The 26,068-nt window shown below is 43.4% G+C and overlaps 1 protein-coding gene across 1 annotated transcript in view; it reads right to left on the bottom strand.

Moving 5' to 3' along the window:
- The window catches only part of frem1b (Fras1 related extracellular matrix 1b), a 199,592-nt gene that overhangs the window by 91,984 nt on the left and 81,540 nt on the right, over positions 1–26,068 (bottom strand). Inside the window, exons 13-17 of the mRNA XM_034179310.1 lie at positions 17,844–18,011; positions 17,387–17,595; positions 17,201–17,294; positions 16,579–16,831; positions 4,738–4,932 (exon numbers count right to left, since the gene is read on the bottom strand). Coding sequence (XP_034035201.1) covers positions 4,738–4,932; positions 16,579–16,831; positions 17,201–17,294; positions 17,387–17,595; positions 17,844–18,011 — 919 coding nt within the window. The remainder of the gene's footprint in view (positions 1–4,737; positions 4,933–16,578; positions 16,832–17,200; positions 17,295–17,386; positions 17,596–17,843; positions 18,012–26,068) is intronic.

The following is a 26,068-nucleotide window of genomic DNA, read 5'->3' on the forward strand; positions in this document are numbered from 1 at the left end:
AAAATAATACGACTGATTTTTATTCTTCTGACCTTGGCAATGTGTAATATCCTGAGCAGAGCGGAGAATCAGATGCTCAAACGAGTTATATTTGTAACCCCCAACAGCTAATAAGCTAAACCTAGATTTATAAATAAGAGCAACACCCCCGCCTTGCTTCGCATCACGAGGGACGTGACTAAATGTATATGCTGGTGGGCAGGCCTCATTTAAGGGGAGGACAGCTGTAGGTTTAAGCCAGGTTTCACATAGCCCAATCATATCTAAGTTATGATCAATAATTAGATCATTGATCAACAATGATTTTGAGGACAGTGTTCTTATGTTAATGAGACCCAGTCTGAGGACCTCAGTGGGGTTGACAGTTGAACTGTTTGGGTTTAAGGGTGGTTCCAGAGTAGCATATATAAGATGCCTAGAAGTAGGTTTAGGTTTGAGACATTCCACACGTGTTGTAGGTAGCAGACACAAAATCTTTGCTATTGCTGGAACAACCACTGGGCCATCCTCAATTTCCACATCATCCAATATAGTAATGGGTATTAAGTTTGGAAAGCATATCCCTCTATGATTTTTATGGACACGACTACGGAAGCAGGCCACAGTCTCAACTTGTTGAAATTCCCTCCCTGGCAGATAAACTGCACTATCACCATAGTGGATTTTCTGCACTAATTTCCCTGCTAAGCTAATGGATTCCACACCCACATTTGTCATAAGCCTTGCAGGGTCTCTAATCACCTGCTCCGTGGCCTGCTGTAGATTCCTAATGTTACCCTCCCTGTAGAGCTCTATCTATGTTCGCAGACAAGATGGCGGCACCTTCCCCAGTAGGTTGGAGGCCGTCCGGCATCAGCACTCCACGGCGGCCCCAGAACGAAGGCCAGTTATCAATAAAGCTAAAGCCTTGCTGTCTACAAAACTGCGCCAGCCACCTATTTAACGATGTCAGCCTGCTAAATGCCTCATCAGTACCCCGGGAGGGGAGGGGATCAGAGACTATTAATCGATGCTGACACATCTTTCTGGTAAGGTCATAAGTCCTCTCTATGTCCATTTTTGTGACCTCTGAGTGCTTCATCCTGATATCATTGTTGCCAACGTGAATAACTATGTGACTATATCTCATGTCATGTTCCTTCGTCTGTCTTCCCTTCTGCAGCATCAGCACCCTAAGATGAGATGCAATGTCGGGACCTCTGGCCCCAGGAATACATTTAACGTCAGTCGGCGTGTGTAACCTGACTTTGCGGGTGATAGAATCCCCTATCACTAAAGTCCGGTGTTTCGGCCTGGAGACAGGAGTGGAAGTCACTTGTGGGCTCAGAGAATTCACATCAGGCAAATCCAAGAGGGAGAACCGATTCACAGTTCGCACTGGCGAGTGTGATCTGGGTGCCACAACCTGGCACCAAGCCCTACGGGGCTTCCTCCGCCTAGCCACAGTCCGAAAGCCGTCCTCCACAGCTGGCGTTTCTAAGCTGATGCTAATGGGCTCACTAGCCGGCCCAACACTAACCTCATCTGGAGTGCCCGTAACATATAACTGTGGACGAGATTAATAACATCATTTCAAAACTGAAAGGGAATAAAATGGCAGGTCAGGATGGTTACCCAGCGGAGTGGTACAAACATTTTCAACAGCTGTTAATTCCCTGCTGGGGGATTGTTTTAATCATGTGCTTACAGTGGGGGGAGATACCACCTTCATGGAAACGAGCGGTGATTTCAGTCATTCCTAAGGTAGGTAAAGACAATGCTGAGTGTGGTTGTTACAGACCAATATCAGCATTAAACATATACTACAGGATATTTGCAACAATATTGACTAAAAGGCTTGAATTTATAATTCCTGAATTGACAGACACATATCAAACAGGTTTTGTCCGAAATAGGCAAACTCATGACAATGTGAGGAGGGCTCTCCATCTGGTAGACCAAATGAAAAATACAGAATCAATGGTTCTCAGCCTTGATGCTGAAAAGGCGTTTGACTCGGTATGTTGGAATTACCTTTACTTAGTTTTAGAGAGATTCGGCTTCAGTAGAGAAATCATCAGATGCCTGCAGTCGTTATATAATTCACCTGTTTCCAGGATCAAGATTAATGGTGATTTATCAGATACAGTGTGGCTGGAAAGGGGCTGTCGTCAGGTGTGCCCCCCCAGCCTCCAGTGCCCCCCCCCCCCCCCCCAAGCCCCTCTCTTGTTGCACTTTTTATCGAACCTCTGGCTCAGGCTATCAGAGAATACAAAGACATTATGGGGGTAACAATTAACGGGACAACACACAAAGTTTGTTTGCATGTGGATGACGTCCTGGTAACTTTGTCTTACCCTGACCTGAGTTTACCAAATCTCCTCCTTTTAACTTAAGACATTCAGCTTAAACTCGGTTTACAAGTTAAATCTGTAGAAGACCCAGGTCCTCATATATAATTACCAACCATCACAAGACGTTCAAACAAATGTCCAAATTCAAATGGAATAATACTTCTATAAAATACTTAGTAGTTCAAATACCCAAAGATTTATCCAACCTGTTCAAACACAATTATGTCCCACTAACATCAGAAATTAAAGCGGATTTACAGCGTTGGTCATTATTATCCATGAACATGCACAATGAGCTAGACATAATAAAAAGGAACCTTCTACCAAGACTTCTTGATCTTTTTCAGGCACTGCCTGTTCACGTGTCCTCCAAGCAATTTAACAAGTGGAATACTGTCACATTTTATTTGGAGAGAGAAAAAAACAAGAATAAATTTTCACATGTTACAACTACAAAAGGACAGGGCGGGCTCGCTCTGCCACACTTGGAGGGGTATTATAGGGCAGCACAGATGCGAATTGTGATTGGCTGGTGTGACCCAACCAATGAGACTAAATGGAAAGAGGTAGATCAGTCCTACTGTCAGACACCCCTCCAGGCATTGCTTGGAGATCAATCTCTTATTCAAACATACATAGAGACAGACCTGTTCCCTGTGTGGATAAAAGTACCAATGAATATATGGCAAAAAATATTAAAACACACAAAAATTGAAAGGAGTGCCCGGAGTTTGCGATGGCCCGCTTATGACACAGATTTTGCACCAGCAGACATAGACAAGAGCTTCAGACAATGGTCACAAAGGGGTTTAACAGGATATTGGAGAATTTCTAATAAAAATGTACTGAAAGACTTCCTGCAACTTCTAGAAATCTATAATGTGCAAAAACAAGATTTTTTTTTTAGATACATCCAGTTAAGACACCATTACAATAAAAATATAAAGCTCTTAGGTCAGGGGTGGTGGCCAAGTGGTTAATGCACTTGGTTTCAGTTCAGAAGGTTCTGGGTTCAAATCCCACCCCTGCCACATTTCTCCATGTAATGTGGAGTTGCGTCAGGAAGGGCATCCGGCGTAAAACCTGTGCCAATTCAACATGCAGATCCACCTTGGATTTGCGGTGGTGACCCCGAGTGCAAACAAGGGAGCAGCCGAAGGGACTTACAGACGAGGAGGAAACAGGACTGGTTAAGATCCTTTTTGATTCATGCAAACGCTCCAGAGAAACAGATATCCAACTTATACTCATGTTTACAATCTTAATACAACACACATTAAAATTAGATGGGAAAAAGAAGCTAAAATGATAACTGTTAAATATATGCAATGCTGTGCTCATTACCTCAAGCTCAGGTTTGTGGAGGGAATTTGCAAACATGGTCTGATTTTTTTTTTTTTTTTTTTTTTTTTTGCCCCTAGTATTAAAAGTAGACAATGTAAAGGCCCAGTGTTGAAGGAACTGTGGGACCATGTCAGCAGGACATTATCACATTTTCTGGGGATATACTAAGATCGTACCCTACTGGTCAGAGGTGATTATCGCAATCAATACCATAATGGGCTTGAACTTACCCTGTGATTTTACTTTATTTTATCTATACAATCTACACCAAGGGTTGAGGAAATTGGACAGATATCTTCTCCTAATCCTACTAGTAGGTGCAAAGAAAGCCATAACTCACAAATGGTTGAGTGTGGATCCACCATCATCGCTGGACTGGATAGAGGTTGTCAAAGAGATTCACACAATGGAGAGATTGACCTTTTCAATAAGATTTGCAGTTCACAAATCTGAGGAATATTGGAAGAAATGGGACATTTACCTGAATCAGAGGACATCGTGAACTTTGAACTAACTGTGTGATCAGTGTAGTTTTTTTCTTTTATCTGATGGTTTTGCAGTCGCTTGTACATAGTCACTTGATTTTACTTCCCTTGAACTTAAAAAGCCGTCACCCATCCTTATTGCTCTGAATGTTTGTTAAATGTGGTCTGTATGTTCTGTAGTTTCCTCTTCTGTTCTTTCTTTCTCTCCTCTTTTTCAAAAATCAAGAAACACTTTAAAAATAAAATAAAAAAAGAAGACACACACACAAAGTTAAAAAACAAACTATAATAATGAGCTGTCTATTGACACCTGTTAGTTGACAACACCTGTTTGAACTAATTAGCTGTGGGCAGAGCTAGAAGATGTGGAACACAGGGCTGGAAGACACTGAGTGAGCGAACTATCCGAACAGATCCCTAACCATCCAGTTCCAGTCTGTTAGACCAGATCAAATCCACCAGTCCTCATAGAACTGACAAACCTCAAAAAGATCATATGGTCCACAGCAGGAACCTGCTGGTCCACTCTGACCCGAGTTCCTCCTGAATGCGTGGGAATGAGGGAGATGTCTTACCCAGGAAGAGGGTTGGAACTTTGTTGTTGATGGGGAGAATGGTGATGTTGAGGTCATAAACAGGAAGTGTGCCATGTAGTGGGACCGGTGGGGGCGGGACATCTCCATGACAACAGCTGTCCGTCCCTCCGGCCTCGGCATCAGAGACGATGAGAGTGATGGTGTCCGAGACTGGCTCGGGTCCGATCTCGCCTCCTGAACACAAATACATATATACATACAATTTGTCTTCTGTTGAGTGCTCATGGAGACTAACGAAGAGCATGATTCCTCAGGATACCAAAGATAAAGATCAAGATCAACTTTATTTATCCCAAAGGACATGATTTTACCAGAGTACAGAAATGGAAAACAGTAAACAATGGTTAGCTAAATATGCAATTACAGAAAGTGTTAGTATTAAATAGAAATCAATCAATATATTTTTTATAATAAGTACAATAAATTTATATGAAATGACTGGAAGATATTTGCACAAGATGTTCGACAATATTGCGCACAACTCTGAGTAAATGAATAACTCTGATCTTCCTGCAGAAGGGGGAGGAGTTATACAGCCTGCCACAGGCAGGAAGGACCTCCTGTGGTGTTCTGTGGAGCAGCTCGGTGGTCTCAGTCTGTGGCTGAAGGTGCTCTTACAGGACGTCAGTGTGGCATGCAGGGGGTGGGAGGTGCTGTCCAGGATGCTGAGCAGCTTCCTCAGCATCCTCCTCTCTGACACCTCCACCACAGATTCCACCACCACCACATGATATACAAGATACTGTAGGGGGTACAACACTATCCAAAATACTATGTGGCAGTTGTCATGTAAAATGATTCATTTTTACCTTACAGATTGCCTGCCTAAAACCTTTGCATCTAAATTATTTAACTCTGTAGTAAAAATGCCTCCATGTAACCTTGCAGCTGAAAAAACACACAATCTCTGCTGGTCTCCTCCCTTTTTCTCCCCAGCAGAAACTGTGATAACATTTGTTGTTCAGTGAGAGTTTTCAAGGGAAAAGCTGAGATGTATTCATGTGTACGTGACTGCTTGCTGTACTGCCCCACCTTTATCTGAATGTACACAACAGCACCTTCAGAACTGCTCTGTGCACACACTTATTCAAAATCCTGCTGGTCTGATTTTGAATTTGCATGCGTCTTCGAGGCTTCAATTTAAAAGCATGTAATTTTGACAACCTGTCAATTTCTTGACTTTATTTCCACAAACAGCCTCAGACAGACTGTTTCAATTTATTTTCATTTATATAGCACCAAATGACAACAAAGTTGCCTCAAAGCGCTTCACACAAGTAAGGTCTAACCTTACAAGTAAGGTCTAACCCCCAGAGCAAGAACACAGGTGACAGTGAAGAAACCTCAAGCAGACCAGAGTCAAAGGGGTGACCCTCTGCTTGGGCCATGATACAGACATAAATTCCAGAACAGTTCACATAACGAATATACAGGAAATGTTGCTGGTGCACAGGACAGGAGGGTTTCAGGAACAGACACCACACCCATCTCTGGATGGAGTTGCACCTCAAACAGAGAGAAAAAACAGAATCAGGCATCAGAAAGACAAAAAATACAGTATAATTTGTCAGCATTAAACAACAAGAAAAACAGAAGAAATACTAAGGTGATCGCCGGCCACTAGTCCTAAGCTTCACTAAAAGACCCAGAATTTAGGTAAAGTTGAGGCCGCGGCACGCTCCGTTTACTAATAAAATGAATTAAAAGAGTAAAAAGCATAAAACAAAACTATACCAGTATGCAAGACATATGAAAGGGAAAATAAGTGTGTCTTAAATCTGGACTTGAAAGTCTCCACAGAATCTGACTGTTTTATTGATGCAGGGAGATCATTCCACAGAACAGGGACACGATAAGAGAAAGCTCTGTAACCCACAGACTTTTTATTCACCCGAGAGACACAAAGTCATCCTGCACCCTGAGAACGCAGAGCCCGGGCCAGTACATAAGGTTTAATTAGGTCAGCTAGGTAGCGAGATGCCAGTCCGTGAACAATTTTATAGGCTAGTAGCAGAACCTTAAAATCTGATCTCACTGGGACAGGAAGCCAGTGAAGAGACGCCAAAATGGGTGTAATGTGGTCAACAACATGCTGAAATGACCAGATCATTTCCAAAGTGAACGCTGTGGTGATGTGGGACCATCGTGTGACTATCCGAGAAATTGTGGAAGAGGTGGACATCAGCACATTTTCAGCACATTCCACTGTGACAGAAGATTTTGCCATGAAAAGCGTTGCAGCGAAATTCATGCCGATGGCTTGTGCCCAGCTCGTCCACAATTTCTCGGATAGTCACACAACTGAAAAGCCACTGAAAGCAGTCTGAATCTTCCGAATGGTGGAAGAGCTGAGCATGTCACAACATGTCCTATAAGACTTCAACACGGTGGCGCTTTTGCTGCGCCATTAGCTTCGTGCCGATGAATTTCGCTGCAACTCTTTTCATGGCCAAATCTTCTGTCACCTGGTTTCCACCTGGCTGTCGCCCAGTTTCCGGCAAAATTTGATGCAGTCGCGCTGCTCCAGTCGTTCCGCCATTTCCTTGCAAAGAAAAAACGACGAGAGACTCCACCCATCCTCACACAAAGGCTGTTTACAAGCAAATGACGCAATCGACAGGCGTGAAAAAATTCACGCATGCACACGAAAGTTCAAGGTTGGCTCATGCAAGCACACATGATTCAAATCCATCAGGTTTTTGAAAAAAATAAAAAGGTCAGATACTTTTCTAACAGACCTCATATGATGATCCACTGTATCAAATGCAGCACTGAGATCTAACAGCAACAGAACTGTAGTGGTGTCTGAATCCATTGTAAGCAGAAGATCATTCACCACTTTAGTGAGAGCCGTCTCTGTGGAATGATATTTTCGAAAAGCAGACTGCAGTGGCTCAAAGAGATTATTCTCAGTAAGATAGTCTACGAGCTGCCGTGACACCACTTTTTCCAGAATTTTAGATCAAAATGATAGATTTGATATCGACCGATAGTTTTTCAATACACTAGAGTCAAGATTAGGTTTCTTAAGTAATGGTTTAATCACGGCAGATTTGAAACATTTAGGAACAGATCTAGAAGTTAAAGAAAAATTAATAATTTCTAGCAAATAAGCAGGTTGTGCTTTTTGTTGACATTACAAGTTTTGTCAGCACGCCTAGTGAGATACTATCAAATTCTGTAAATCTAGGTAATACCTCAGTAATGGCTCCCACCTCAATAGCAGGGTGTAGTGGCTGGGTTAAGGCATGCCGGGATATGTTTAACCTGATGTCTTCTATTTTCTTCTAATCCAGGAAATCTTGTGCTGTAAAAATGAGAGTGAACTACAGGTGGTTGTCCATGAATAAGTGTTGCCACTGTGTCGAACAAGAACTTGGAGTTATGCTTGTTTTTGTTGATAAAATCAGAGTAGTAGGTCCGCTTTGTAGGCAGTAATGCATGCTTATAGTCTAAGATAGCATCTTAGACTATAAGTGGTGAAATACTATACTATGGTGGAAGTTCTTTTTTGCCTCAACACAGTACACAAATGAACAGGAAACACAAGATATTATAAGACACTATCTGAAATGCTGTAGGCAGGTGTACAACATGCAAAACAATGGACAAGTGGTCAACTGGTAATGTGGAACTGTGTCAGGAAGGGCATCCGGCGTAAAACTTCAACATGCAGATCCACCTCGGATTTCCTGTGGAGACCCCGAGTGAAAACAAGGAAGCAGCCGAAGGGACTTAATTTACCACAAAACACTGTCTAAAATCCCAAAACAAGTTCTCAAGGGTGAGGCATCATACTGGACTGTCCAAGATACTACGTAGCACTATAAAATACAAACTTGGCAATACAAGATTAGCGCTACACTATCCAAGATACTGTACTGACAATATTCTAGAGTACAGTACACTATTAAGACACTGCAGTAACCATTAAATATTACAGTAAGATGCTTGACACAGGTTGCACAGTGTATACAAGATACTACACAACACTGTACAAAATTCTCCAAAACATTACACAAGATATATATACCCTAGAAGATACCCCAAAACACTATTTAAGCACCACAGGAAGCTATAGTAGGACACTATATAAGGTAACATCCTGTATATACAAGATGTAGAGGACAATGCAACCAACTACAGAATGCCATTAAAGGCAATTTAGGGCAATGTAAAATATACTGTTGGGGACAAAAACTACATAGTGTCGGACAATACACAGTATTCTGTTGTGGAAGTAATTGTAGGTCACGAGCCAAGATAATAACACGTGTTTTGCCTCCCAAGAGGGTAGGTTTTCCTCCCAACATGGACTCCCAAAATTTCCTGTATATTTGTTTTGTAATTTCTGTCTGTAGCATGGCCCAAGCAGAAGGCCACCCCTCTGAGTCTGGTCTGCTTGAAGTTTCTTCCTCAAATCCTCAGAGGGAGTTTCCTTACCACTGTTGCTCTGGGGGTCGGTAAGGTTAGACCTTACTTGTGTGAAGCACCTTGAGGCAGCTTTGTTGTGATTTGGTGCTATATACAACCCCAATTCCACATTCACAGAAGTATTTAACCCTAACTTTTAAGATTTATGTAATTTTCTTACATGACAAATTCCCATTTACTTTTTAAAATAATTTTAATACAAACCTATCAAATAAACCTTAAATGATGCATATTCATTACTGTAATAAATACTATTTATTTGAAATGCATAATCCTCAGTGTTATGTATTTAGTATTAATAAAATATAATTACTCTAAATCAATAATAATGACAGTATTAAAATACATAAAGTATATTGTTTGAGTTGCATAATACTTATGTTACCTATACAAGATAAACACACACAAGTATTATGCAATTCAAACAATATACTTTATGTATTTTAATACTGTCATTATTATTGATTTAGAGTAATTATATTTTATTAATACTAAATACATAAAGTTGAGGATTATGCATTTCAAATAAATAGTATTTATTACAGTAATGAATAGGCATCATGTAAGGTTTATTTGGTAGGTTTGTATTAAAATTATCTAAAAAAGTAAATGGGAATTCGTCATGTAATAAAATTACATAAATCTTAAAAGTTAGGGTTAAATATTTCTGTGAGCGCAATGAAGTTGGGACGTTGTGTAAAATGTAAATAAAAAAGAATACAATGATTTTCAAATCCTCTTCAACCTATATTCAATTGAATACACCACAAAGACAAGATATTTAATGTTCAAACTGATAAACTTTATTGTTTTAGCGCAAATATTTGCTCATTTTGAAATGGATGCCTGCAACATGTTTCAAAAAAGCTTCAAAAAAGTTTCCCACTGTGTTACATCACCTTTCCTTCTAACAACACTCAATAAGCGTTTGGGAACTGAGGACACTAATTGTTGAAGCTTTGTAGGTGGAATTCTTTCCCATTCTTGCTTGATGTACGACTTCAGTTGTTCAACAGTCCGGGGTCTCTGTTGTTGTATTTTGTGCTTCATAATGCGCCACACATTTTCAATGGGCGACAGGTCTGGACTGCAGGCAGGCCAGACTAGTACCCGCACTCTTTTACTACGAAGCCATGTTGTTGTAACACGTGCAGAATGTGGCTTGGCATTGTCTTGCTGAAATAAGCAGGGACGTCCCTGAAAAAGATGTTGCTTGGATGGCAGCATGTGTTGCTCCAAAACCTGGATGTACCTTTCAGCATTGATGGTGCCATCACAGATGTGTAAGTTGTCCATGCCATGGGCACTAAACACCCCCATACCATCACAGATGTGTAAGTTGTCCATGCCATGGGCACTAAACACCCCCATACCATCACAGACGCTGGCTTTTGAACTTTGCACTGGTAACAATCTGGATGGTCTTTTTCCTCTTTTGTCCAGAGGACACAACGTCCATGATTTCCAAAAACAATTTGAAATGTGGACTCATCAGACCACAGCACACTTTTCCACTTTGTGTCTGTCCATTTCAAATGAGCTCGGGCCCAGAGAAGGCGGCGATGTTTCTGGATGTTGTTGATGTTTGGCTTTCACTTTGCATGGTCGAGTTTTAACTTGCACTTGTAGATGTAGCGACGAACTGTGTTAACTGACAATGGTTTTCTGAAGTGTTCCTGAGCCCACGAGGTAAGATCCTTTACACAATGATGTCGGTTTTTAATGCAGTGCCGCCTGAGGGATCGAAGGTCACAGGCATTCAATGTTGGTTTTTGGGATTGTCGCTTACGTGTAGAAAGTTCTCCAGATTTTCTGAATCTTCTTATAGCTTATATTATGGATTGTAGATGATGGAATCCCTAAATTCCTTGCAACTGAACTTTGAGAAATATCGTTCTTAAACTGTTGGACTATTTTTTTCATGCAGTTGTTCACAAAGTGGTGATCTTCACCCCATCTTTGCTTGTGAATGGCTGAGCCTTTTGGGATGCTCCTTTTATACCCAATCATCAATCAATCAATCAATTTTTTTATATAGCGCCAAATCACAACAAACAGTTGCCCCAAGGCGCTTTATATTGTAAGGCAAGGCCATACAATAATTATGTAAAACCCCAACGGTCAAAATGACCCCCTGTGAGCAAGCACTTGGCTACAGTGGGAAGGAAAAAACTCCCTTTTAACAGGAAGAAACCTCCAGCAGAACCAGGCTCAGGGAGGGGCAGTCTTCTGCTGGACTGGTTGGGGCTGAGGGAGAGAACCAGGAAAAAGACATGCTGTGGAGGGGAGCAGAGATCGATCACTAATGATTAAATGCAGAGTGGTGCATACAGAGCAAAAAAGAGAAAGAAACAGTGCATCATGGGAACCCCCCAGCAGTCTACGTCTATAGCAGCATAACTAAGGGATGGTTCAGGGTCACCTGATCCAGCCCTAACTATAAGCTTTAGCAAAAAGGAAAGTTTTAAGCCTAATCTTAAAAGTAGAGAGGGTGTCTGTCTCCCTGATCTGAATTGGGAGCTGGTTCCACAGGAGAGGAGCCTGAAAGCTGAAGGCTCTGCCTCCCATTCTACTCTTACAAACCCTAGGAACTACAAGTAAGCCTGCAGTCTGAGAGCGAAACGCTCTATTGGGGTGATATGGTACTACGAGGTCCCTAAGATAAGATGGGACCTGATTATTCAAAACCTTATAAGTAAGAAGAAGAATTTTAAATTCTATTCTAGAATTAACAGGAAGCCAATGAAGAGAGGCCAATATAGGTGAGATATGCTCTCTCCTTCTAGTCCCCGTCAGTACTCTAGCTGCAGCATTTTGAATTAACTGAAGGCTTTTAGGGAACTTTTAGGACAACCTGATAATAATGAATTACAATAGTCCAGCCTAGAGGAAATAAATGCATGAATTAGTTTTTCAGCATCACTCTGAGACAAGACCTTTCTGATTTTAGAGATATTGTGTAAATGCAAAAAAGCAGTCCTACATATTTGTTTAATATACGCTTTGAATGACATATCCTGATCAAAAATGACTCCAAGATTTCTCACAGTATTACTAGACGTCAGGGTAATGCCATCCACAGTAAGGATCTGGTTAGACACCATGTTTCTAAGATTTGTGGGGCCAAGTACAATAACTTCAGTTTTATCTGAGTTTAAAAGCAGGAAATTAGAGGTCATCCATGTCTTTATGTCTGTAAGACAATCCTGCAGTTTAGCTAATTGGTGTGTGTCCTCTGGCTTCATGGATAGATAAAGCTGGGTATCATCTGCGTAACAATGAAAATTTAAGCAATACCGTCTAATAATACTGCCTAAGGGAAGCATGTATAAAGTGAATAAAATTGGTCCTAGCACAGAACCTTGTGGAACCCCATAATTAACTTTAGTCTGTGAAGAAGATTCCCCATTTACATGAACAAATTGTAATCTATTAGACAAATATGATTCAAACCACCGCAGCGCAGTGCCTTTAATACCTATGGCATGCTCTAATCTCTGTAATAAAATTTTATGGTCAACAGTATCAAAAGCAGCACTGAGGTCTAACAGAACAAGCACAGAGATGAGTCCACTGTCCGAGGCCATAAGAAGATCATTTGTAACCTTCACTAATGCTGTTTCTGTACTATGATGAATTCTAAAACCTGACTGAAACACTTCAAATAGACCATTCCTCTGCAGATGATCAGTTAGCTGTTTTACAACTACCCTTTCAAGAATTTTTGAGAGAAAAGGAAGGTTGGAGATTGGCCTATAATTAGCTAAGATAGCTGGGTCAAGTGATGGCTTTTTAAGTAATGGTTTAATTACTGCCACCTTAAAAGCCTGTGGTACATAGCCAACTAACAAAGATAGATTGATCATATTTAAGATCGAAGCATTAAATAATGGTAGGGCTTCCTTGAGCAGCCTGGTAGGAATGGGGTCTAATAAACATGTTGATGGTTTGGATGAAGTAACTAATGAAAATAACTCAGACAGAACAATCGGAGAGAAAGAGTCTAATCAAATACCGGCATCACTGAAAGCAGCCAAAGATAACGATACGTCTTTGGGATGGTTATGAGTAATTTTTTCTCTAATAGTTAAAATTTTGTTAGCAAAGAAAGTCATGAAGTCATTACTAGTTAAAGTTAATGGAATACTCAGCTCAATAGAGCTCTGACTCTTTGTCAGCCTGGCTACAGTGCTGAAAAGAAACCTGGGGTTGTTCTTATTTTCTTTTTTATAGAGCAACAGACTCTTTTTCCAGGCTAAGTGAAGATCTTCTAAATTAGTGAGACGCCATTTCCTCTCCAGCTTACGGGTTATCTGCTTTAAGCTACGAGTTTGTGAGTTATACCACGGAGTCAGGCACTTCTGATTTAAAGCTCTCTTTTTTAGAGGAGCTACAGCATCCAAAGTTGTCTTCAATGAGGATGTAAAACTATTGACGAGATACTCTATCTCACTTACAGAGTTTAGGTAGCTACTCTGCACTGTGTTGGTATATGGCATTAGAGAACATAAAGAAGGAATCATATCCTTAAACCTAGTTACAGCGCTTTCTGAAAGATTTCTAGTGTAATGAAACTTATTCCCCACTGCTGGGTAGTCCATCAGAGTAAATGTAAATGTTATTAAGAAATGATCAGACAGAAGGGAGTTTTCAGGGAATACTGTTAAGTCTTCTATTTCCATACCATAAGTCAGAACAAGATCTAAGATATGATTAAAGTGGTGGGTGGACTCATTTACTTTTTGAGCAAAGCCAATAGAGTCTAATAATAGATTAAATGCAGTGTTGAGGCTGTCATTCTCAGCATCTGTGTGGATGTTAAAATCGCCCACTATAATTATCTTATCTGAGCTAAGCACTAAGTCAGACAGAAGGTCTGAAAATTCACAGAGAAACTCACAGTAACGACCAGGTGGACGATAGATAATAACAAATAAAACTGGTTTTTGGGACTTCCAATTTGGATGGACAAGACTAAGAGTCAAGCTTTCAAATGAATTAAAGCTCTGTCTGGGTTTTTGATTAATTAATAAGCTGGAATGGAAGATTGCTGCTAATCCTCCGCCCCGGCCCGTGCTACGAGCATTCTGACAGTTAGTGTGACTCGGGGGTGTTGACTCATTTAAACTAACATATTCATCCTGCTGTAACCAGGTTTCTGTAAGGCAGAATAAATCAATATGTTGATCAATTATTATATCATTTACCAACAGGGACTTAGAAGAGAGAGACCTAATGTTTAATAGACCACATTTAACTGTTTTAGTCTGTGGTGCAGTTGAAGGTGCTATATTATTTTTTCTTTTTGAATTTTTATGCTTAAATAGATTTTTGCTGGTTATTGGTGGTCTGGGAGCAGGCACCGTCTCTACGGGGATGGGGTAATGAGGGGATGGCAGGGGGAGAGAGGCTGCAGAGAGGTGTGTAAGACTACAACTCTGCTTCCTGGTCCCAACCCTGGATAGTCACGGTTGGAGGATTTAAGAAAATTGGCCAGATTTCTAGAAATGAGAGCTGCTCCATCCAAAGTGGGATGGATGCCGTCTCTCCTAACAAGACCAGGTTTTCCCCAGAAGCTTTGCCAATTATCTATGAAGCCCACCTCATTTTTTGGACACCACTCAGACAGCCAGCAATTCAAGGAGAACATGCGGCTAAACATGTCACTCCCGGTCCGATTGGGGAGGGGCCCAGAGAAAACTACAGAGTCCGACATTGTTTTTGCAAAGTTACACACCGATTTAATGTTAATTTAGTGACCTCCGATTGGCGTAACCGGGTGTCATTACTGCCGACGTGAATTACAATCTTACCAAATTTACGCTTAGCCTTAGCCAGCAGTTTCAAATTTCCTTCAATGTCGCCTGCTCTGGCCCCCGGAAGACAACTGACTATGGTTGCTGGTGTCGCTAACTTCACATTTCTCAAAACAGAGTCGCCAATAACCAGAGTTTGATCCTCGGCGGGTGTGTCGTCGAGTGGGGAAAAACGGTTAGAGATGTGAACGGGTTGGCGGTGTACACAGGGCTTCTGTTTAGGGCTACACTTCCTCCTCACAGTCACCCAGTCGGCCTGCTTTCCCGGCTGCTCGGGATCTGCCAGGGGGTAACTAACGGCGGCTAAGCTACCTTGGTCCGCACCGACTACAGGGGCCTGGCTAGCTGTAGAATTTTCCACGGTGCGGAGCCGAGTCTCCAATTCGCCCAGCCTGGCCTCCAAAGCTACGAATAAGCTACACTTATTGCAAGTACCGTTACTGCTAAAGGAGGCCGAGGAATAACTAAACATTTCACACCCAGAGCAGAAAAGTGCGGGAGAGACAGGAGAAGCCGCCATGCTAAATCGGCTAAGAGCTAGTAGCTACGCTAAGCTAGCGGATTCCTAAAAACACGCAAAGTGAATAATGTGTAAATAATTTAGAGGTGATTCAGCAGAAGGAGTGCTTTAGTTAAGGCACGTAAAGATTACACTGGGAAACAAATCGTAATCTAGATAACTAGATCAATCTAACTGCGCAGATTAAACAGCTAACAGATACAGAAAAACACCGCTGTGCTCCGGAACAGGAAGTGATACAATACCGCAGTGAGAGCCAACCACCAGTAGAGGCAAGCTCATGACACTCACCTGTTTCCAGTTAACCTGTTCACCTCTGGAATGTTCCAAACAGGTGTTCTTTGAGCATTCATCTACGTTCCCAGTCTTTTGTTGCCCCTGTCCCAACTTTTTTGAAACATGTTGCAGGCATCCATTTCAAAATGAGCAAATATTTGCACAAAAACAATAAAGTTTATCAGTTTGAACATTAAATATCTTGTCTTTGTGGTGTATTCAATTGAATATAGGTTGAAGAGGATTTGAAAATCACTGTATTCTGTTTTATTTACATTTTACACAATGTCCCAACTTCATTGGAATTGGGGTTGTAAATGAAATAAATTGAATTGAATACAAGGAGCTGTGCAGTATCATGTGCAATACAAGATAGTTTTTGGATCCTGTCCAAGATACTGTATACCACAACAGTGTATCCGTCATGACACAAGTTACTGTTACAGGTAGAAGATCTCATCTTCATCTTTCTCTCCATCTCTTTCCACTTTATGTGGTGATGATCTGCTTTGTGGTTTTTACTGTGTAATATTCTTCCTGCTGTAACACTTTGTGGTGTTATTTGATATTGGAGATGGGCTCATTTCACGTGCATGCTGGTTAACGGGGTAACCTGGTCTCAACTCCTGAACTCATGTCACTCAGGTGATGCAACCTTCAACGAAACAAGATTGTACAAGACATAAATGTATTTTTATAAGCTTAAGGACAAATAAAATCTTCCCCCAAGAGTGTATGCAAAAAAGACTGATGTGCTCCCATGATGCACCTCACCTGTATGGACATAGAAGATGTGTCCCTGTGTCAGGTCCTGCTGGGAGAACTTGTGGATCTGTTGCCCAGACCTCTGCAGCTCCCCTCGTATCGGACTGCGAGCCAGCATGTAGGTCAGTCTGGAGTCGTCGCTGTCCCGGTCAGTGGCTGACAGGTAGTCCACGCTCACCTGGGCCCGCCCCCCTTCCTCACAGCTCAGCTCCCCCCGTAAGCCCCGACCAAGCTGGGGGGGCTCATCGTTCATGGGCAACACCTGAGGAGAGTTTGTGATGTCATAATTGTTACGATGTAAGCAAAGACGCAGATGAATTGTCCAATCTTCCGTCTGTCTCACAAAAGTCTTTGTTCAGAATGATGTGAGAAAGTCAGAACACGACTTCATGAATTCAAACCTGAACCCCTTCCTGAAAGTAACTCACTCCAAATTGACAGACAATAAGTGTCCTGTAAAACTGATCCCCATTTAGGCAGGTCGGGACGCTCTTCCAGACGCACATGCTGGTGCACTTGGAGAATAGGATCTGTGTGGGTTCTGAACCCAGACCATCATGCTGGGGGGTCAGAGTGCTGGCAGCTGTGTTGCCACGATGGTCGCTGCATGTAAATATGAATTTCTGATCACCTGTATCGGCAGGATGACCTCGACAGCATTCAGACCATCCGTCACCTTCAGGTGGACGGCATCGTCGGTGGACTCGGAGTCATCGTGGACGTACCTGCAAAACAGTCTGTGTGTTTTTCTCTGCAGACGGAGTGATGGCGTCTTTCTGAGTATCTCAGACACACACACACACACACACACACTCGCCTGAGCTGGAGGCCTCTCAGGTCCTGCAGGGTCATCCTGTCTCCTGGTTTCACCATCCGGCCCTGCAGCTCCAGCCAGCCGTGGTCCGCCTCCCTCTGAAGCTCCACCCTCAGCTCCTCCTCCAGACTGTCCCGGTCCCGGATCATGAGGTACTCCTCCGTCAGGAAGGTTCCTCCTCCCTCCTCCACCCGCAGCAGGTTGGTGAAGGCCTGAGAACCACACACAGGATCTAAAAACCAGCATCTGATGATATCACTGCGGTCACATTCCTCAAATACAGGAAACTAAATGACGTACGGCCGCGAGTCCTTCACAACGCTGAAAATTTCAATTAAGTTTCAATTTATTTTGTTTTATATAGCACGAAATCACAACAAAGCTGCTTCAAGGCGTTTCACATGAGTAAGGTCAACATGGACACACAAAAACTCTTCACTGGTGCAGTTTGACCTCTGACCTCTGGTGTTTGGTTGTCCACGGGGAGGACGGTGATGTTGAAGATGAGGCCAGAGATGGTGCTGCCCCGATGGTCACTGACAGAGAAGACAAACTGGACAAACAGAGGCTCTGGACCAATGTCCTCCATCGGAGGCATGAAGGCGACTTTCATGTAGTTGACTGAATGCTGGCGGAGAGAAATGGAAGAGGGCGGAGTTAAAGGACAGACATTACACACACACACACACACACACATATATATACATATATATATATATATACACTCAACAAAAATATAAACGCAACACTTTTGGTTTTGCTCCCATTTTGTATGAGATGAACTCAAAGATCTAAAACTTTTTCCACATACACAATATCACCATTTCCCTCAAATATTGTTCACAAACCAGTCTAAATCTGTGATAGTGAGCACGTCTTCTTTGCTGAGATAATCCATCCCACCTCACAGGTGTGCCATATCAAGATGCTGATTAGACACCATGATTAGTGCACAGGTGTGCCTTAGACTGCCCACAATAAAAGGCCACTCTGAAAGGTGCAGTTTTATCACACAGCACAATGCCACAGATGTCGCAAGATTTGAGGGAGCGTGCAATTGGCATGCTGACAGCAGGAATGTCAACCAGAGCTGTTGCTCGTGTATTGAATGTTCATTTCTCTACCGTAAGCCGTCTCCAAAGTCGTTTCAGAGAATTTGGCAGTACATCCAAGCAGCCTCACTACCGCAGACCACGTGTAACCACACCAGCCCAGGACCTCCACATCCAGCATGTTCACCTCCAAGATCGTCTGAGACCAGCCACTCGGACAGCTGCTGAAACAATCGGTTTGCATAACCAAAGAATTTCTGCACAAACTGTCAGAAACCGTCTCAGGGAAGCTCATCTGCATGCTCGTCGTCCTCATCGGGGTCTCGACCTGACTCCAGTTCGTCGTCATAACCGACTTGAGTGGGCAAATGCTCACATTCGCTGGCGTTTGGCACGTTGGAGAGGTGTTCTCTTCACGGATGATGCGAAGGAGATGTGTTGCACTGCATGAGGCAAATGGTGGTCACACCAGATACTGACTGGTATCCCCCCCCAATAAAACAAAACTGCACCTTTCAGAGTGGCCTTTTATTGTGGGCAGTCTAAGGCACACCTGTGCACTAATCATGGTGTCTAATCAGCATCTTGGTATGGCACACCTGTGAGGTGGGATGGATTATCTCAGCAAAGGAGAAGTGCTCACTATCACAGATTTAGACTGGTTTGTGAACAATATTTGAGGGAAATGGTGATATTGTGTATGTGGAAAAAGTTTTAGATCTTTGAGTTAATCTCATACAAAATGGGAGCAAAACCAAAAGTGTTGCGTTTATATTTTTGTTGAGTGTATATATCTGTATGTATGTATGTATATTTTATTGTCATTTTAACTCTCTGACACAGGGACTCCTGAACTGTGATGGTAAAATGAGGCAACATGAAGCGTTTGATGTTTTTTTTCTGAAGCCACTAGATGGCAGTGTCTATTCAAAAAAGAATTAAATCACAGTGAACTCCTGTTTCCTTCAAACTATTTTTTTTCTATGCCCACTGTATGGAAGTGGGCATAGAAAAAAACAAGAGTGCACTTTATCACGCGTTCTGGCTCTCCAGAGTGCACTTTAACATGCGTTTGTCCTCCCAAGAGTGCACTTTAACACACATTTTTCTTTCAGAGAAGGAGACAGAGACAGCTATAGAGGTGCAAAGTACAGATTTAACAAGGAGGTGGCAAAGGCTAAATCCATGTACAGTTCACGTCGGCAGCAAAGGTTCTCTGCCAACGACTCGGCCTCTGTGTGGAGGGGGTTGAAAGAGATCACCAACTACAAGCCCAAAGCACCTCGTTCTTTTGACGACCTGAAGCTGGTCAACAACCTGAACGTCTTCTATTCACGCTTTGAAGACAAGGACTCACACCTCCCCATCCCCCACACAACTGGATATTCAAACACTCTGGACCACCCCCCCTCTCACTGCTGCCCTCCCCACTCCCCCTGTTGCCCTCTCGGTCCAAGAGGAGGACATGAGGAGACATTTCAAAAGGCTGAATCCACATAAGGCCCCGGGCCCAGACTGTGTCTCTCCTGCCACCCTGAGACACTGCACTAATGAGCTGGCCCCAGTCTTCACGGGGATATTCAACACCTCCCTGGAGTCATGCCATGTTCCAGTCTGTTTCAAGTCCTCAATCATAGTTCCAGTCCCCAAGAAACCACACGTCACTGGACTTAATGACTACAGGCCTGTGGCTCTCACGTCTGTAGTCATGAAGACCTTCGAACGCCTGGTTTTATCCCACCTGAAGTCCATCACCGACCCCCTCCTGGACCCCCTGCAGTTTGCCTACAGAGCCAACAGGTCTGTAGATGACGCCATAAACCTGGTCCTGCACTCCATCCTGCAGCACCTGGACTCCCCAGGAACCTACGCTAGGATCCTGTTTGTGGACTTCAGCTCTGCATTCAACACCATCCTTCCAGCTTTGCTCCAGGACAAGCTTTCTCTGCTCCACGTGCCCAACTCCACCTGCAGGTGGATCACAGACTTCCTGACGGACCGGAGTCAGCGTGTGAGGCTGGGAAAAAATGTCTCGAACACTCGGGCTCTCAGCACAGGATCTCCACAGGGCTGTGTCCTGGATTCACAGGATTCACAGACTAGGAATTTGCTTCAGTGCAATGGTGCAACATTAAGAAGAGATAAAATGTTAAGATAAAATATAACATATGTGTCAAAATAAGATAAAATATAAGATAAAAAAAAAGAAATATGAAATATGAAAGGCTGTGTGCAACAGAAAAACAGAGAAACAGAAAAAACAATGCAGTGGGAGGAGTGCAATTAAAAACCAAAGTACACTGTCTAAAGTGACCCGTGATAAAATGATAAAGTGACAGAGTTAAGCTTAAGGTGACTGAGTTATGAGGAGTTCATGAGTCTAACGGCAGAGGGGAAGAAACTGTTCTTATGGCGGGAGGTTCTGGTCCGGATGGACCGTAGCCTCCTGCCCGAGGGGAGTGGTTTGAACAGACCGTGTGCAGGGTGAGAAGGGTCAGCTGTGATCCGACCTGCTCGGCCCAGAGTCCTGGAGACGTGCAGGTCGTGGAGAGATGGAAGGCTACAGCCAATCACCTTCTCAGCAGAGGCCACAATGCGCTGCAGTCTGTGTCTGTCCCTGGCTGTGGCCCCGGCGTACCACACCGTGATGGAGGAGCAGAGGATGGACTCGATGATGGCCGTGTAGAACTGCACCATCAGCTGGACAGGCAGCTTGGCCTTCTTCAGCTGCCGCAGGAAGTACATCCTCTGCTGGGCCTTCTTGATGAGGGAGCTGATGGTTGACTCCCACTTGAGGTCCTGGGTGATGGTGGTGACAAGGAAGCGGTGACAGTCCACAGTAGTGATGGGGCTGTTGGTGAGGGCGAGGGAGGGCGGGGGGGCTGTGGCTTTCCTGAAGTCCACGATCATCTCCACTGTTTTCTGGGCGTTGAGCTCCAAGTTGTTGCTGCTGCACCAGGTCAGCAGCCGGTCCACCTCCCTCCTGTAGGCAGAAGACTCATCCCCATCCGAAATGAGTCCGATGAGGGTGGCGTCGTCCGCAAACTTGATGAGCTTTACAGAGTCGTGGCTGGAGGTGCAGCAGTTCATGTAGAGGGAGAAGAGCAGAGGGGAAAGGACACAGCCCTGTGGAGATCCTGTGCTGAGAGCCCGAGTGTTCGAGACATTTTTTCCCAGCCTCACACGCTGACTCCGGTCCGTCAGGAAGTCTGTGATCCAGAGTGAGCTGTGATTTAGAGAGTTTAAGTCTCTGTCTGTACGTGGGGATCAAGTGGACCATCACGTGATCTGAGAGTCCCAAAGCTGCACGGGCCACCGCGCGGTAGGCGCCACTCACTGTCGTGTAACAATGATCTAACATGCTCCCTTCTCTGGTCGGGCATTTAACAAAGTGTTTGTATTTTGGTAATTCCTGACTGAGATTCCCTTTGTTAAAATCACCGAGAATTATAACAAGAGAGTCCGGAAAGTCTCTCTCCACGCTCATAATCTGATCTGCGAGCGCGCGCTCGGCCTAGTGCACGTCCGCGCTCGGTGGAATATACACAGAGCAAAGTATGAAAGAGTTAAACTCATGTGGAGAGTAGAACGGTCTGCAGTTTATGAGGAGATATTCCAGAGAGGGACAGCAGTGTTGGGAGATCACAGTCACATCGGAGCACCAGGCGTTGTTGATATAGAAGCAGAGTCCTCCCCCTCTAGTTTTTCCACCAGAGAGTGCTCGGTCTCTGTCTGCGCGGAGGAGTTGGAATCTCTCTAGTTGGAGTGCGCAGTCTGGTGTCTGTGCATTTAACCACGTCTCCGTGAAGCACAGTACACAAGATGAGGAGAAATCTCTATTCTTCTTCCATGCACAAAAACAGACAAAACAGGGAGCACCAGAATACCAGGGCGCCTTCACGTGGTGCCATCTTGGAATCTTTTTTTGTGCACTTTAATACATGTTTTGGCTCTCAAGAGTGCAATTTAACACGCATTTTGCCTCACAAGAGTACACTTTAATACGTGTTTTGGCTCTTAAGAGTGCACTTTAACATGCATTTTGCCTCGCAAGAGTGCACTTTAATAGCTGCTTTGGCTCTGAAGATTGCACTTTAACACGCATTTTGCCTCGCAAGAGTGCACTTTAATACGTGTTTTAGCTCAAAACAGCGCAATTTAACACATTTTTCCTCCTAAGAGTGCGCTTTAACACACGTTTTTCCTCCAAAGGGTGCACTTTAATGTGCGTTTTGCCTCCCACGAGTACACTTTAACACGCATTTGGGCTCCCAAGAGTGCACTTTAACACACGTTTTTTCCTCCCAAGAGTGCACTTTAACGTCCGCTTTTGCTTTCATGAGTACAATTTAACACACGTTTTTCCTCCCAAGAGTGCACTTTAACACGCGTTTTGCCTCCCAACAGTGCACTTTAACATGTTTTTCCTCCCAAGGGTGCACTTTAATACGCGTTCTGGCTCCCAACAGTGCACTTGCACACGCGTTTTTCCTCCCAAGAGTGCACATTAGCACACATTTTGCCTCCCAAGAGTACACTTTAACACACGTTTGGGCTCCCAAGAGTGCACTTTAACACATGTTTTTTACTCCCAAGAGTGCACTTTAATGTGCGCTTTTGCTCTCAAGAGCGCACTTTTGACACACATTTTTCCTCCCAAGAGTGCACTTTAACACGTTTTTTCTCTCAAGAGTGCACTTTAACACGCATTTTCCCTCGCAAGAGTGCACTTTAACACACGTTTTTCCTCCCAAGCGTGCACTTTAATGTGAGTTTTGCCTCCAAACGAGTGAACTTTAACATATGTTTTGCCTCCCAAGAGTGTACTTTAATACGTGCTTTGGCTCTCAAGAGTGCACTTTAACGCATTTTTCCTCCAAAGAGTGCACTATATCACGCATTTTGCCTCACAACGGTGCACTTTAATACGTGTTTTGGCTCTCAAGAGTGCACTTTAACACGCGTTTTGGCTTTCAAGAGTGCACTTTAATACACGTTTTGGCTCCCAACAGTGCACTATAACAAACATTTTTCCTCCTAAGAGTGCACTTTAACACACGTTTTTCCTCCTAAGGGTGCACTTTAATGTGTGTTGTGGCTCTCAAGAGTGCACTTTAACACGGATTTTACCTCGCAAGAGTGCACTTTAATACGGATTTTACCTCGCAAGAGTGCACTTTAATACGTGTTTTGGCTCTCAAGAGTGCACTTTAACACGCGTTTCGGCTCTCAAGAGTGCACTTTAACATGCGTTTTGCCTCGCAAGAGTGCACTTTAACACACATTTTTCCTCCCAAGAGTGCACATTAGCATGCATTTTGCATCCAAGAGTGCACTTTAAAACACGTTCCTCCCAAGAGTGCACTTTAACACGCGTTTGGGCTCCCAAGAGTGCACTTTAACACGTTTTTTTCTCCCAAGAGTGCACTTTAACGTGCGCTTTTGCTTTCAAGAGTACACTTTAACACACGTTTTTCCTCCCAAGAGTGCACTTTAACACGCGTTTTGCCTCCCAGCAGTGCACTTTAACGTGTTTTTCCTCCCAAGGGTGCACTTTAGTACGTGTTTTGGCTTCCAACAGTGCACATTAACGCGTTTTTCCTCCCAAGAGTGCACATTAGCACACATTTTGCCTCCCAAGAGTTCACTTTAACACACGTTTTTTTCTCCCAAGAGTGCACTTTAACATGCGCTTTTGCTTTCAAGAGTGCACTTCTGACACACGTTTTTCCTCCCAAGAGTGCACTTTAACATGCGTTTTGCGTCCCAACAGTGCACTTTAACACGTTTTTCCTCCCAATGGTGCACCTTAATGTGCGTTTTGCCTGCCAGGAGTGCACTGTAACACGTGTTTTGCCTCCAAAGAGTGCACTTTAATACGTGTTTTGGCTCTCAAGAGTGCACTTTAATGCATTTTTCCTCCAAAGAGTGCACATTAGCACGCATTTTGCCTCCAAAGAGTGCATTTAATACGCGTTTTGCCTCGCAAGAGTGCACTTTAATATGTGTTTTGCCTCCCAACAGTGCACTTTAACGTGTTTTTCCTCCCAAGGGTGCACTTTAATACACGTTTTGGCTCCCAACGGTGCACTTTGACACGTTTTTCTTCCCAAGGGTGCACTTTAACACATGTTTTTCCTCCCAAGGGTGCACTTTAACGCGTTTTGGCTCTCAAGAGTGCATTTTAACACGCATTTTGCCTCGCAAGAGTGCACTTTAACATGCGTTTTGACTCCCAACAGTGCACTTTAACACGTGTTTTTCCTCCCAAGGGTGCACTTTAATACGCGTTTTGGCTCCCAACGTTGCACTTTAACACGTTTTTCTTCCCAAGGCTGCACTTTAACACGTTTTTCCTCCCAAGGGTGCACTTTAATGCGCGTTTTGGCTCCCAACAGTGCTCTTTAACACACATTTTTCCTCCTAAGAGTGCACTTTAATACACGTTTTTCCTCCCAAGGGTGCACTTTAATGTGCGTTTTGCCTCCCACGAGTGCACTTTAACAAGTGTTTTGCCTCCCAAGAGTGTACTTTAATACGTGCTTTGGCTCTCAAGAGTGCACTTTAACACATTTTTCCTCCCAAGAGTGCACATTAGCACGCATTATGCCTCCAAAGAGTGCACTTTTTCACGCGTTTTGCCTCACAAGAGTGCACTTTAATACGTGTTTTGGCTCTCAAGAGTGCACTTTAACACGCGTTTTGGCTTTCAAGAGTGCACTTTAATACACGTTTTAGCTCACAACAGTGCACTTTAACACACATTTTTCCTCCTAAGAGTGCGCTTTAACACGTTTTTCCTCCAAAGGGTGCACTTTAATGTGCGTTTTGCCTCCCACGAGTACACTTTAACACGCATTTGGGCTCCCAAGAGTGCACTTTAACGTGTGCTTTTGCTTTCAAGAGTGCACTTTTGACACACGTTTTTCCTCCCAAGAGTGCACTTTAACACGCGTTTGGGCTCCCAAGAGTGCACTTTAATGTGCGCTTTTGCTTTCAAGAGTACACTTTAACACACGTGTTTCCTCCCAACAGTGCACTTTAACATGTTTTTCCTCCCAAGGGTGCACTTTAACACGCGTTTTGGCTCCCAACAGTGCACTTTAATACACGTTTTGGCTCTCAAGAGTGCACTTTAACACGCATTTTCCCTCGCAAGAGTGCACTTTAACACACGTTTTTCCTTCCAAGGGTGCACTTTAATACGCATTTGGCTCCCAACAGTGCTCTTTAACACACATTTTTCCTCCTAAGAGTGCACTTTAACACACGTTTTTCCTCCCAAGCGTGCACTTTAATGTGAGTTTTGCCTCCAAACGAGTGAACTTTAACATATGTTTTGCCTCCCAAGAGTGTACTTTAATACGTGCTTTGGCTCTCAAGAGTGCACTTTAACGCATTTTTCCTCCAAAGAGTGCACTTTATCACGCATTTTGCCTCACAACGGTGCACTTTAATACGTGTTTTGGCTCTCAAGAGTGCACTTTAACACGCGTTTTGGCTTTCAAGAGTGCACTTTAATACACGTTTTGGCTCCCAACAGTGCACTATAACAAACATTTTTCCTCCTAAGAGTGCACTTTAACACACGTTTTTCCTCCTAAGGGTGCACTTTAATGTGTGTTGTGGCTCT

This window comes from Thalassophryne amazonica, chromosome 10, assembly GCF_902500255.1.
Source record: "Thalassophryne amazonica chromosome 10, fThaAma1.1, whole genome shotgun sequence".
Lineage (NCBI taxonomy): Eukaryota > Metazoa > Chordata > Actinopteri > Batrachoidiformes > Batrachoididae > Thalassophryne > Thalassophryne amazonica.